The sequence below is a fragment of the Equus quagga genome, chromosome 8 (assembly GCF_021613505.1).
Source record: "Equus quagga isolate Etosha38 chromosome 8, UCLA_HA_Equagga_1.0, whole genome shotgun sequence".
In the NCBI taxonomy this organism is placed as follows: domain Eukaryota; kingdom Metazoa; phylum Chordata; class Mammalia; order Perissodactyla; family Equidae; genus Equus; species Equus quagga.
Window position 1 is genome coordinate 2,281,066 of NC_060274.1, and position 12,103 is coordinate 2,293,168.

The window sequence follows — 12,103 nt, forward strand, 5'->3', positions numbered from 1 at the left end:
TGTTTAGAAAGGGGCAGTATTAACACTCAAAATAATGATCTTTTAAAGAAAGAAAAATCCTGAACTATTTTTCTTTGACATGAAAACCTCAGTGTAACCCTTAGCCTTAAATATCATGATCCGCCTGTCCTGTAATCTTCACGGCACAAAAGGTCCTCCTTGGGCCTCATCTCTCACAGCCAACGCCTCAGGTCAGACCTGGCACATCATGGACGCTGAACAAATATTTGTTAAATTAAGATTTTACACAAAGAAACGACTTTAACTGATTGATATTTTCCAACCATCTCCTACATGGACACCTTAATACACAAAGAAGTAGGGAGCAAAAGATGGTTTTTATCTTTGTCTCATGAAAAAAAAATGTAAAGCTCAGAAAACATGCCTTTCATTCATTAAGGAGGGGAGATGTTTTCAAGAGAGCCTTCTCTTTGGAATGACGGTGCCACCACACTACTTAAATTAAAAAAAAAAAAGGAGGGCTATTATTTGGTGAGAAGGCCATTAAAGTCACACCTCGTTTCAGGGATTTTTTTTAAAGTACTGCCTGATATTGGCCTTCTATCATTTAAAAAATGACGAACAGTAAATGCTGACTTAGTTAACATAATTATATCAGTCAAAATATAACAGGCAGATGACACAGATAACAGTACTTACGCTCAATGGGCACTAAGTGACCGACTGAATTTCTCCAACACCTTCCTTAAACACGTTGCATGGACAACAGAACGTGGCCTCAAGTATTTTTCGCAGACAGTAAACTGTTCTGGCTGATAAAGTGAACCAAAGTCCATGGATGTCATTAAAGCAGGCACAGAACACGTGTCTGCGGGCAACCTCTCCTACTCTATCACAGACAGCTGTCCGAGACAGTGCCATCTGGCAAACAGTGGCAACACCAATTCAACTGAGTTTCTAAGAGCTGAATATTTAAAATCTCTCTCTCATGTAACAAGAATGAAACTGATTACTCACTGCCAAGTTTCCTTCATGTGTGCATGTGTTTACAACTACATAAGAATAAACAGAATCAATTTTATGACTAAAATTGAGTGAAGGTCAAAACCGTAAACAGACAGCAACACTTACAGTTAAGGGAGGAAAGCAGAGAGTGGCTAAGTCTACGAACATTCAGAGGCATGCTTCTAGAGGCGGGACTGCTGTCCTGCTGCAGGACAGCCCTAAGGACTGCTCTACTGAAAACATAAAGCCACCACCACTGAAAGAAAAAGGGAAATCAAGACAGGAAAACAGCACCAAAGGGAAAGAAACGAGGACGTACCAAATCTAGAACAGAGATTGCTGGCAGAGCAGTCTGCTGCAGGTAAGAGGGAAAAAAAGAAAGACCAGGTGTGAAGAAAAGGCTCAGTGTAGACCTGTAATCCGCCACCAGCACATCTGCGCTCTCACGCTTCGTCTGTTTCCGAAGGACCACCCCAGGAGAAAAGCAAAAACTACATACAGACTAATCTCTAGGGTTCAGAAAGAGAAAAAGGGCCACATGGTATTAAATGTTTGAGTTTCATTAAGATACATAGAAACTAAAAAAAGTAAAATTTCCCTTAGCTCTCTTATTTGGAGACCAAGATATTAACATAATTAATGATAAATACAGACACTTTAAAGTAAATTTTCATAAGAAACTTTCCAAATATTATAATTCATACTAAGAGGCTTTGAAATATTCAATGTTTTAACCATTAGGAAAAACTGATAGAACTTCAGTAAAAATTTAGTCTTCACAGAAAAGAATAATTATAGAAATATCAACACAGTTGCTAACTTTTCACTATTGTCAGGAAACAGCAAAGTCTGAGCCGCAGGAGAGCTGAAGCCGTTCTTTCTCGTGTCTGGGGCGTGATACAAGGCCGTGAACAGACTCAGCTGCTTTCACGCACCCACCTGCCATGTGGCCACGACGACAGCGGCCAGAGCAGAGGGAAATGCACACTGCAATGACAAGCTAACGGTTTATGTAATGGGGGCCAGACTGCTGACTACAAGGTGGAAATCTTTCAAAGAATTCTTATTTCAGGGCAATTAGTTATTCATCAAATAAAATAGTTCTGATGGTAAATACAGCCGTTCTTAAGGAATTTTACTCCTGGTGACTTGGAGAATACTGATAAAGTAATGTAACAGCTAACATTTAAGCCTTCATTTCAGAAACTTAAGTGTCTTAAGAGGGATTCTGATTGAATTTTGGGCAAAGTTATACATACATTTGGCTGAGAATATGTATAAGAAGTGTGTGTGTGTGTGTGTGTGTGTGTGACTTTTCAGGAAAATGCTTCACAGAACAAACAGAAGAGGGGTCACACCGTGGCTCTACGTCCTTACTAATGGTCACCCAAGATTAAATTTCATCACGAGGCAGGAAGACGAAAATGTCTGACGGCACAATTTGGGTTTAGATCTCCAGTACAGACAATGTCAGGGAAAAGCTAGAATTAGAAAGAAAATCCTAAAGACAAAAGGGTGTGCTCTTGGCTGTCTGTTCTCAGAATACTGCATTGTATAAAAAAAAAAAAATCACTAAAACAGTCACTAGCACTCTCTGCACGTTAATACTAATAGACGCCTCTGTCAACAATCCTCTTGACAGGGTGACAAAGACTTCAATTTGGCATTCTAACCATCTACTGTACTAAACTAATAGACGTTTTACTTCTTTTACTCAAAACAAAAAGAACGGAAATTTTTTTGTAATATGGGGATATATGAATAAAATTCTAAGTTCTCAGTATCTTTATACTACCACTGAAATGTAACTGTTTATCAATTTAATAAACACCTGCTTCGTCAACCTTCTAACTCCTTTGAAGGTTCTATCTCCGGTAATGATATTAAAATCTTAACTCTGAAGTCCTCAACAGTCTCCTTTGTTACCCACCATCAGGTGCTGATGATCAAGACCAGGGGTCAGCAAATGACCTGCCACCATCTGTAAACGACACTGTGCTGGCCCCAGTGCACCCGCTGTTCGCGTCCTGCCGACAGCGGCCCTTGCGCTTCAACAGCAGAGCCAGCGGTAAAGATGGAGTCTGCAGGGCCCGCAAAGCCTAAGATATTGACTATCCGGCTGTTTAAGAAAAAATTTTGCCAATCCCTGATCAAGATTATTACTGGTTATTAGCAAAGTATGGGTTATTAACTTGTTTTCTCAATGGAAGTGTTAATGAGCAGGATAAATATGAGTTTGCTAATTACAACAGTAAAGGTCTATCTGAATTGTATGTAATATTTTTAAAGTGCACGGCTCGAGAATGTTCAGCCTCCTCCCCCTGGCTCACATCTGTAGGACGTCAGTTAACAGTGTACACATCACAGAACATGGGAAGCCTAGGGACCTTTTCAACCCTTGAGACCCTGGGCTCGGCCCCCGCCCCACATGCCGCCGGTGGAGGCAGGGACCACAGGGGCGCGGCCCAAGCACGCCCCCCTTTACCCTTGCTCTTCGCTCGGCCTCAAGGCGCTGCATGATCAGCATGGTATCCACATCGTCGTCTTCCTCTTCCTCATCGTCCTCGTCCTTCTGCTTCGACTCCTGGAGCCTCTTCTGGAACTGCCACTCCAGCATGAGCTTCCGCAGGCGGTCGTTCTCCTCCGCGGTGCGGTCCGGCTTGCCCTGGAGTTCCTGGATCTCCTTGCTCAGCATATCCACAATGTGCATCTGCTGCTGCTTCTCAAGCTTCTCCTTGGCGTCCCGCTTCCACGGGTCTGGAGAGAGACTGTCCCCCGAGGAGAGCTCCTCTCTGCTGACGGTGATGTACTGCAAGTCTCTGCGCTCAATCGTGCGGGGCTGCTGCTGGGGCTGCAGCTCCCGAATGACGGTCTCCTGGGGCCTCTGGAGCGTGGAGGGCTTTTCCGGCTTCATCTGCTGGACAGCCGCAGGAGGAAACTGAGCGGGGTTCAGAGCCTGGGTGCGCATCTGGCCCAGCTTTCTCTCCTGCTCCCTTCGCTTTCTCTCCCGCTCCTCCTCTAGACGGGCCTTTTCCTTCTCATACCACCGCTGATGCTCTTCTCTCTTCTTCCGCTCTGCAGCAGCCACCTGGGCAGACTGAGGTCCTAACTGGCTGGCAGAAGGAGGGGGTGGGAGAGGCAAATCCATGGGGATTCCGTCAAACTCACTGGCATAGTGGGCGGGAGGCGGAGGGGGTGGTGGGGGCAGGTCTGTTCGAATAGGCTGGGAGACAGCCACGGGCATGGGCGGCACAGCCGCTGGCGTCTTCCAGCGCCCAGGGCCACTTTTGGTCAGAGTGGAAGCAGGGGTGCCTGCCTTGGAGGAGTGGTCCAGGTGCTCTTGGCTGGATGCACTGGAGCCCAGTGAGGAACTCTGATTTATCCACATATCACTATCAGACTTGTGATCCATAACCGCCTCTATTCGATGCCGCTCCAGCTGATAAGCTTTCTCTTCCCGGAGTTCCTCCTGGGAACGGGTAACACGCTGGAAAAGGAAAAGGGAAAGCTGTTATATTTCAGCCACTTATCAGAAGACACACATTTTCTCTTCAGGGAGAAAGAAAAAACATTAGAACTGTTAAATGAGTGTTCAGAATCGAGGCTGAGATCGCGCTATGGCTCAATGGCTGTGGAGGAACAGCTTTTCCAGCGAATTCCTTATCTGTTTAAAAGAAAGAAAAGCTGTCCTTTCTTCTCTGCATCACTGGCAAAAAAGCAAAACGCACAAAAACTCAGGTACTTCATCAACTGTGCCATTCCTCATTCTTCTATAGTCCCCTGCACGTATCTCTACTGTGGTACCATTCACATGACTGACTTTAAAAGGTTGAATGTATGGGGCCAGCCTGGTGGCGCAGCGGTTAAGTTCGCATGTTCTGCTTCAGCGGCCCGGGATTCGCCGGTTCAAATCCCGGGTGTGGACAAGGCACCACTTGGCACACCATGCTGTGGTAGGTGTCCCACATATAAAGTAGGGGAAGATGGGCATGGATGATAGCTCAGGGCCAGGCTTCCTCAGCAAAAAGAGGAGGACTGGCAGTAGTTAGCTCAGAGCTAATTTTCCACAAAAAAAAAAAAAAAAAGGATGAATGTATTCAGTCTAATTAGGTGAAGAGCAACAAAAATTACTTCTCTGTAGTAAAATCCTAATCATTACTAAGAGTAATTACCAAATCTTAACCATTTGACCAACCCATGACCCATCCATGAATTCTACCAGCTGACGACTGGCTTTATGAACGCTTTCATAGAGCTGTGTATAATAATGCAAGGGCAAGCCACACGCGTCCGAGCTTTCTCTGCCTCAGTCTTAGAAAGGTATAAAACACGGCGGTATAAAGGTGCAGGACACAGACTTCTGTGTGTGTGTGTGTGTGTGTGTGTGTGAGACAGAGAGAGAAATGAATATACTTCTTTTCAAAGGGCATGTGTGAAAGTGGTTTAATCAGACAGAAATGACTCACTATGATGTCTGAGTCACACATTTTTTTCCTGCCCTGTTAATCAGTAGAAATTGATGATGCAAATCTGGAAAATAAACTGTTACTCTTTCCTTAAAAAACAAACACACACCAAAAAAATGAAATACCACTTGAAAAAACAGTAGCCTGACAGGAAAACAGAACACTGACTTCCAACATTTTGCAATGGCTTTACCATGTACACAGAAACAGTTTCTTGATCACCGGGCATACGATCTTCGGGCCCCATAAAAGAATTACTAACTCCCTGCCCCTGTAGACCAGACACGTTCAAGCATGGACTCCAGGCCCGGGCCTGCAGACTGCTCTCCGCTGCGGGACCAGGGGCTCGGGAGCCAGGGGCTCGACGCTCCTCTGCTTTCCTGGAGCTGCGTTTTCGCTCCTGGGCTCTCGTGCGCTCTCCTCCCTCCCCCGGTAAGTGCGGTCATGACTCTCAGTCATTTCAGCATCCTCACGAGCGGCCCTTTAGCTCATTTCCTGACTTCTCTTCTAGGTATTATTTACCCAGGCTGTGAGGGGAAGCAGTCAGTAGTTATCTACTATAAGTGCCGAGGCTCAATAATGCCATGCCCCTAAAACAAAGCCTGTGGATTGCCTTGACATATGGGAAGCAGATCTTCCTAAGGGCTGACAAAACACGCTAGCGGAAGCAGGGCATAAAATGACTTTATTGTTAAAGAGAATTTGGAGAAAGGCCTGTTCTCCAGACAACTCCAGCCTGCTCCCAGAGCCGGCGGGGTTGGGGGAGGGCATCTCACACTCCCGCAAAGACTGGGGGCTGGAGGTAATCGGACCTATCTAGGAAACAGCAGGAGGGGCCCAGGACAAGGCGAAATCTTGTGAACAACCAAGGTGTGGACCTGACAATCACCTTCTGCCCGTAGAACACGGGGCTCTTTCTCGCCTTACTCACACTGTCTCCTGGGAACGCAGTGCCCTCTCCCTTGGCTTCCTCATCCCCTAGGCTCAGCTCGAATCGGGTCTCAACTCTGCAGCATCTGCCGGCCGCTCTAATCCAAGGGTGATTCCCTCCCGGAATTCACTATCCAGGATGCGGATCTGTTACGTCTCGTAGACTGCATCTATTTTTTTTTTTAAAGATTTTATTTTTTATTTTTCTCCCCAAAGCCCCATGGTACACAGTTGTGTTTTTAGTTGTGGGTCCTTCTAGTTGTGGCAAGTGGGATGCTGCCTCAGCATGGCTTGATGAGCGGTGCCACGTCCACGTCCAGGATTTGAACCGGCGAAACCCTGGGCCGTGGAAGCAGAGCGTGCGAACTTAGCCACTCGGCCACGGGGCCGGCCCTGACTGCACCTATTTTTAAGCATACATTTAATTTCTTCTCCCAATCTTTCACAATGTGAAGTTATCTTTCTAAAAAGAAAAACACATCTGATAATGTTCCCCAGCTTAACTGCTCAGGCTGACATCCCTTCTCCACTAGCTCGGATGAAACCCGAATTCCTTAGCTGGTCACGCAAAGCCTTCGGTGTGGCTCCGACCTGCCTGTGCAGCCTGGAACCCCACTGCCCCTGCCCCGACCTGCGTTCCTGCCAAACTGAACACCTGCGGCTCGAGCCACACTACACGTCTCCACGCCACCTCCGTTGCTCTGGAAAGCTCTCCTCTTCTGGAGCTGTAACGGGATGCAGGAGTCCCGGTTCTAGTCACACCTAGACTGAGAGACGGCTCCGTCACTCGGCGGGGATCCAGCTCCCCAGCAGCACTTACTACCCTGTTTTCCATTCACCTGCCTCAGCTCTCAACTAGACCACCAAGCTTCGCGGGCAGGGACCACGATCACCTCTGCACTCCCAGCGGCTGGGACACCTTCTGACGCGAACAAAGTGCAACACGTATCATCTGGGCTCCCATTTCTCACGCCCGGAACCAGGGACCTGCCTGACAAATTTGATTGAGGCTTCATGTTACTAACATTTCATTAATCAGACACTAAGAGAACAGAAGTCCCTTTTCATATTCAGTTTCTATCCTATCCCCTCTTTCTCTCAGTTAACCACAAAACCAAGAAAGAAGGAGGAAAAAAATAAGATGACCAGAGCAGTGCTGTGCTACAGAAAACATCAACTGTGTCTCAGAAACTGCTCAATTCTCACCCTGTCTAACGGGTCTATCTGTGAGGGCTGAGAAATATTTACGGACGCCCTTCTCTCTAACCTGAATTGCGGCACTGGAATGACTGCTGTCTGTGTGCAAGTGTGGCTTTTCCTCGTAACTTGGCCACTGGTTTTGAGGAGGAGCCATCCGGTCCTGGGACTTGGAGGCCGGGAAGGTGAAATACTCTCTGGTGTACGTCTGAGTGGGGATGGGGTAGGCTTCAGGTCTGGGGGGAGGAGTCTGCTCCTGTACAACGTGAAGAAGAAAGAAAGTGAGCTTTTTGCAACTTGTACAATGGACTAATTTAATTTCCAGCAAACTGTTTTAAAATATACTATAAATATACTATATATATTTCAAAAACTGTGTTAAAAAGTAAGGGTTTGATCTTATACTGAGAATAATGAAAAACATTTATTAATTTAAAGCTGATTTACCTATTATATTAAAAATAAAAAATTCACTACTTAGGAATTATAAACCAGGGTAACTTGTGGAGTGAAAATTTTATGAGATAACGCAGGTATTCCCAGGGAAAGCTAACAGCATAGTAAGGGTGGTTGTGCTCATCTCTCAGACCTCAGTGCAGAGGTTTCCAGTAGAGACAGACGTGATCTTGGCCGTCGTTCCAGGGGCGTACGCACTTTTCCCTCCAGGACTAGGAGGCTGATCTGGAAAGAGTCAGGGAGAAGAGAGTTTACTACTAAATAAACAAACGCGATGTCACACAGGAGCTGTGCAAGGGCGGCAGCCGTCCGCCATGCATCTTCACACTGCGGTGGGGCGGCCAGCACAGAGAGAGGCGAGGCCGTGGCAGGCGAGGGCCCATGAGGCCCACTCCTATCTCCCAGGCGCACAGAGCCCAGAGCTACCAAGTTTTATCCACAGACCAGGGACTGGCAAACATTTCTGGCAAGGGCCAGAGGGTAAATATTCTAGGCTTTGCAAAAGCTTGTTTCTGCTGCTGCTTCTTAACAACCCTTTAAAAGCACAAAACCCATCTGAGCTCCTGCTGGTAGTGTGCCAACCCCTGCTGGAGATGTGATTGATCTGCCCACCTGCGACATCCATTGAATCAAAGGTTTTGCTCACTTAGTTTCTATTTCCTGTTAGAGAATATTAGTTTGGACATCTCTCACGGAAAACACAACCCAGTGAGCCAACATATGCACGTAATGTTTCACTCTAGTAAGTAACAAACCAGAGTGGCCCTCCTCACTGGGACAGCGACCACGCAGGCACTTGGATGAGAACTCAGGACAAGAGAAGGAGGGCCCCAAGGAGCCTCTTACTTGCTACGTTGGGGCTGGAGCGGTGATCAGCTCGATTCTTCATCAGCCTGTCGTCGCCGGGCAGTTTCTTTGGTTCACTGTATTCTGCCCACGGCAGCTGCGGGCTCTCCGGTGACCCATTCTGAGCTGAATTATTGTAGAGCTCAAAACCTTCGCTCTTTGGTCGGGGTTTACCTGAGCCACGGCGATCTGAAACTGAAACCGAAGGAGGTTTAAGACCTTCATTTGTTCAAGAGTTTATTCTAAACACCCTGTTTAGTTTTAAAAGAAAGATCAAACTAAAAATATTTAAGGTTCCATACATAAGAACTTGCTTTTAGCAGAAGAAATAAGGTGATTTTTTTTTTTAAGATTTTATTTTTTCCTTTTTCTCCCCAAAGCCCCCCAGTACATAGTTGTATATTCTTCATTGTGGGTCCTTCTAGTTGTGGCATGTGGGACACTCCCTCAGTGTGGTTTGATGAGCAGTGCCATGTCCGCACCGAGGATTCGAACCAACGAAACACTGGGCCGCCTGCAGCGGAGCGTGGGAACTTAACCACTCGGCCACGGGGCCAGCCCCAGAAATAAGGTGATTTTTATGTAAAGGTAAAATCTTTCTAAAGTATCTTTAAAAAGTTTTCAAATAAAGCAAGACTTAACTGGCACTGATGGGAAAAGGTATTCTTTCAAAGCTTATTTTCTCATAAACTTAGCTGTTTTAAATAACAAAACTACTTTTAAAGTAACGTTTTAAAACTGAAAGATAAATACACTTCCCTCACTTTTTAAACATGTATGCACTCTTTGGATCACTCAGAGCTGTCACCGTCGTGAATAGCCATCATCTGATGTGATTATTCATTCTTTGTTTCTTATCTTCTCGCTTGATGACCCCGATTTATTATCTACTTTTTAACACTTTCCTTCTTTGATTTCTAACTCATCATCTGGTTTGCTTCTTTTAAATAACTGCAAACTAATAAATTAGAAAACCAATACGTTAAATATTACATTATGAAAAAAGTAAGAAGTATGCTGCGCCGAGGCCTATAATACGACCTGTGGTTTTGTTAAGACGCTCCTTTTGTTTGCTTGTCTCAGTGAGCAGCAGGCCCAGGCCCTCAGATGCCTATGTTGGGTTTGTTCCTATCAGGTCTGGACCGCAGGCTCTGGCTTTGACGTTCCCAGAACACCAACCTGCAGAGAAGTGAGCTCCGCCAGGGCCAGGCCTGGAGCACACAGCCAGGAAAGTAACCGTCAAGTATATCATGACTGAAAAGATAATGTGAGTCATGACGGTTTTTCCTATGGTTTCTGAACCAATTTTTTAAAGCCCGAAATTTATACTCTATTTTTTTCTGAGATTTTTGATGTAGTTACAAAACCACAGTTCCCACCAACAGATTACTCTATTCAAATAATTGAGCTTTTTATTTAAAGCAAACTATATATAAAAAGAGAATCACGTCCAATCTCAGCACACACAGGACTGAAATAACTATTCACACACACATGTACAAATATTCCTATTCAGTAGAGAATTCTACTTGTTCTCTCAAGACTCTACGTCCTGCATCTGCCTGTCAAAGCTGAAGGTTCATTCATCTGCTTACTCTGGCCTGAACGCCTCAAGGTGCCGGGCATCCGGAGGCTCCCCAGCCGTCGGCACGGAGAGGGGAACCTAGTTATCCTAGGCATCTACTTAAGGAAACAGCACCTTATGTTTAAAATTGGGATAATAAAGATAAACAGGACCTACTCCGAGGGCTTCTGGGAATATTAAAAGAGCTCACGACTGCAAAGTGCCTGGCAGATGCTAAGTGGTCAGTGAGCCAGCTGCCACGGGCGGCAGTCTACAAGAGAGATGCGTTCACTGCCCCACAGCTCGTCCTTACTTCTTTGCATCATCGGGGATGGCTGATTGAGCAGGGTAGCAAGACCGTGATAAATCGCTCCTTGCTTTGCTACTTCCAGTGTCACCACGGAACTTGTTCTTGTCATGAGTTCTGCTGCCCTAGGAAGAGAGCAGTACAACTGTAAGAAGAATGAGCACAGTGCCCGCTGTCCCCACGGCAGCTGTGATGGGAGCAGGGCAGCACGTTCCACAGCCCCATCCGCTGTTCTGAGGGGCAGCTCCTACCTCCCGACACACTGCCCACCGCCCACTGCCCATTCCTGTCCTTCAAAAATTAGCCAGGCAACATCTCCTGTCAGCATAGCAAGAATAGTAAGACGATATTCAGAAGTTTCAGGAAGTGCTAAGAGCATATCTTTTTAAGCTTCAAAAAAACTGCTCCAGACTAAAATGCATATTTATAATTGGCTAACAAATGAAACGTCACGTATAATAAGAGTTTTACACTTAAAAAAAGCTGATGAGTAAGGGCCCAGCTTTTTAGCATTATTTTTTGTCTTTCAATTTCAAAATTTAACGTGATACATCCCTAAAAATGCTAATATTAAGCTTTAAACAGATAAATAAAAATACCTTTCTTGAGAGAGTCCTACCAGACTTCGTCCATCCACACTGAGCAGCTGGTCACCAGCGGCCAGTCGTCCATCCTGGGCACGCCCGAAAGGCAGGTGCGTGTTGGGAGGGGGGGCAGCAAAGGGAGGTGAGAGGAAGAGGGAAGTCAGTGGTGAGCACACTTGACAAGCGCTTCTTCAGCAAACTGTAGAGAGTGCTTTACCGCTAAACGCATCATGGAACATCTGCTGTCATTTGTCCAATAGATAGGACAGCGAAAACTTACATCTTTAAAAATTATACTAACCACATCCGCAGCACCTCCTTTCACGACAGACTTGACGTAGATTCCGAGTTTATCCTGCCCGGCGCCCTAGGCGAAAACAACAAACGCCACAGTGAGACCACCACCCTTGGCAAAGTAAAACAAACACAAAACACGAAACGTGCACACAGAGAGAACTGTAGCCCAAGTCCCCATTCTTGCTTTCACATGAAAATTAGAAACATAAAAACTGTATTAATAGAATTAACACTCCATTCAGCAAATATAAAGAAACTAACAGAAAACGTTTTATGTTTCCAAATTAGGAAAAATTACTCCTAAAAACTCAATTATTAATAAATCAGCTGATGAGAAGACTAAAACAGACCTGGAACCCTCAAGGTACTTTAAGATTAGTTGAACAGCCACAAGGGTGAGGGAACTACAAACGGCTCTCACCACGCACTGTTACTCACCCCAACCCAAAGCAACTTCCCGCAGCAGTCTCGCCTTCCAGCGTTCACCTAC

At 45.7% G+C, this 12,103-nt stretch overlaps 1 protein-coding gene across 7 annotated transcripts in view; it reads right to left on the reverse strand.

The window, feature by feature from the left end:
* AFDN (afadin, adherens junction formation factor) overlaps positions 1-12,103 on the reverse strand; it is a 109,815-nt gene that overhangs the window by 15,365 nt on the left and 82,347 nt on the right. For 6 of the 7 annotated variants that reach the window (XM_046670535.1, XM_046670533.1, XM_046670534.1 and 3 more), the window contains 7 exons: positions 11,618-11,683; positions 11,332-11,405; positions 10,739-10,857; positions 8,862-9,056; positions 8,149-8,240; positions 7,630-7,815; positions 3,452-4,453 (listed from right to left, as the gene is read on the reverse strand). In XM_046670535.1, coding sequence (XP_046526491.1) covers positions 3,452-4,453; positions 7,630-7,815; positions 8,149-8,240; positions 8,862-9,056; positions 10,739-10,857; positions 11,332-11,405; positions 11,618-11,683 — 1,734 coding nt within the window. Of the gene's footprint in view, positions 1-1,285; positions 1,322-3,451; positions 4,454-7,629; positions 7,816-8,148; positions 8,241-8,861; positions 9,057-10,738; positions 10,858-11,331; positions 11,406-11,617; positions 11,684-12,103 lie in introns of all 7 variants that reach the window. The other variant, XM_046670531.1, reaches the window with a different exon arrangement.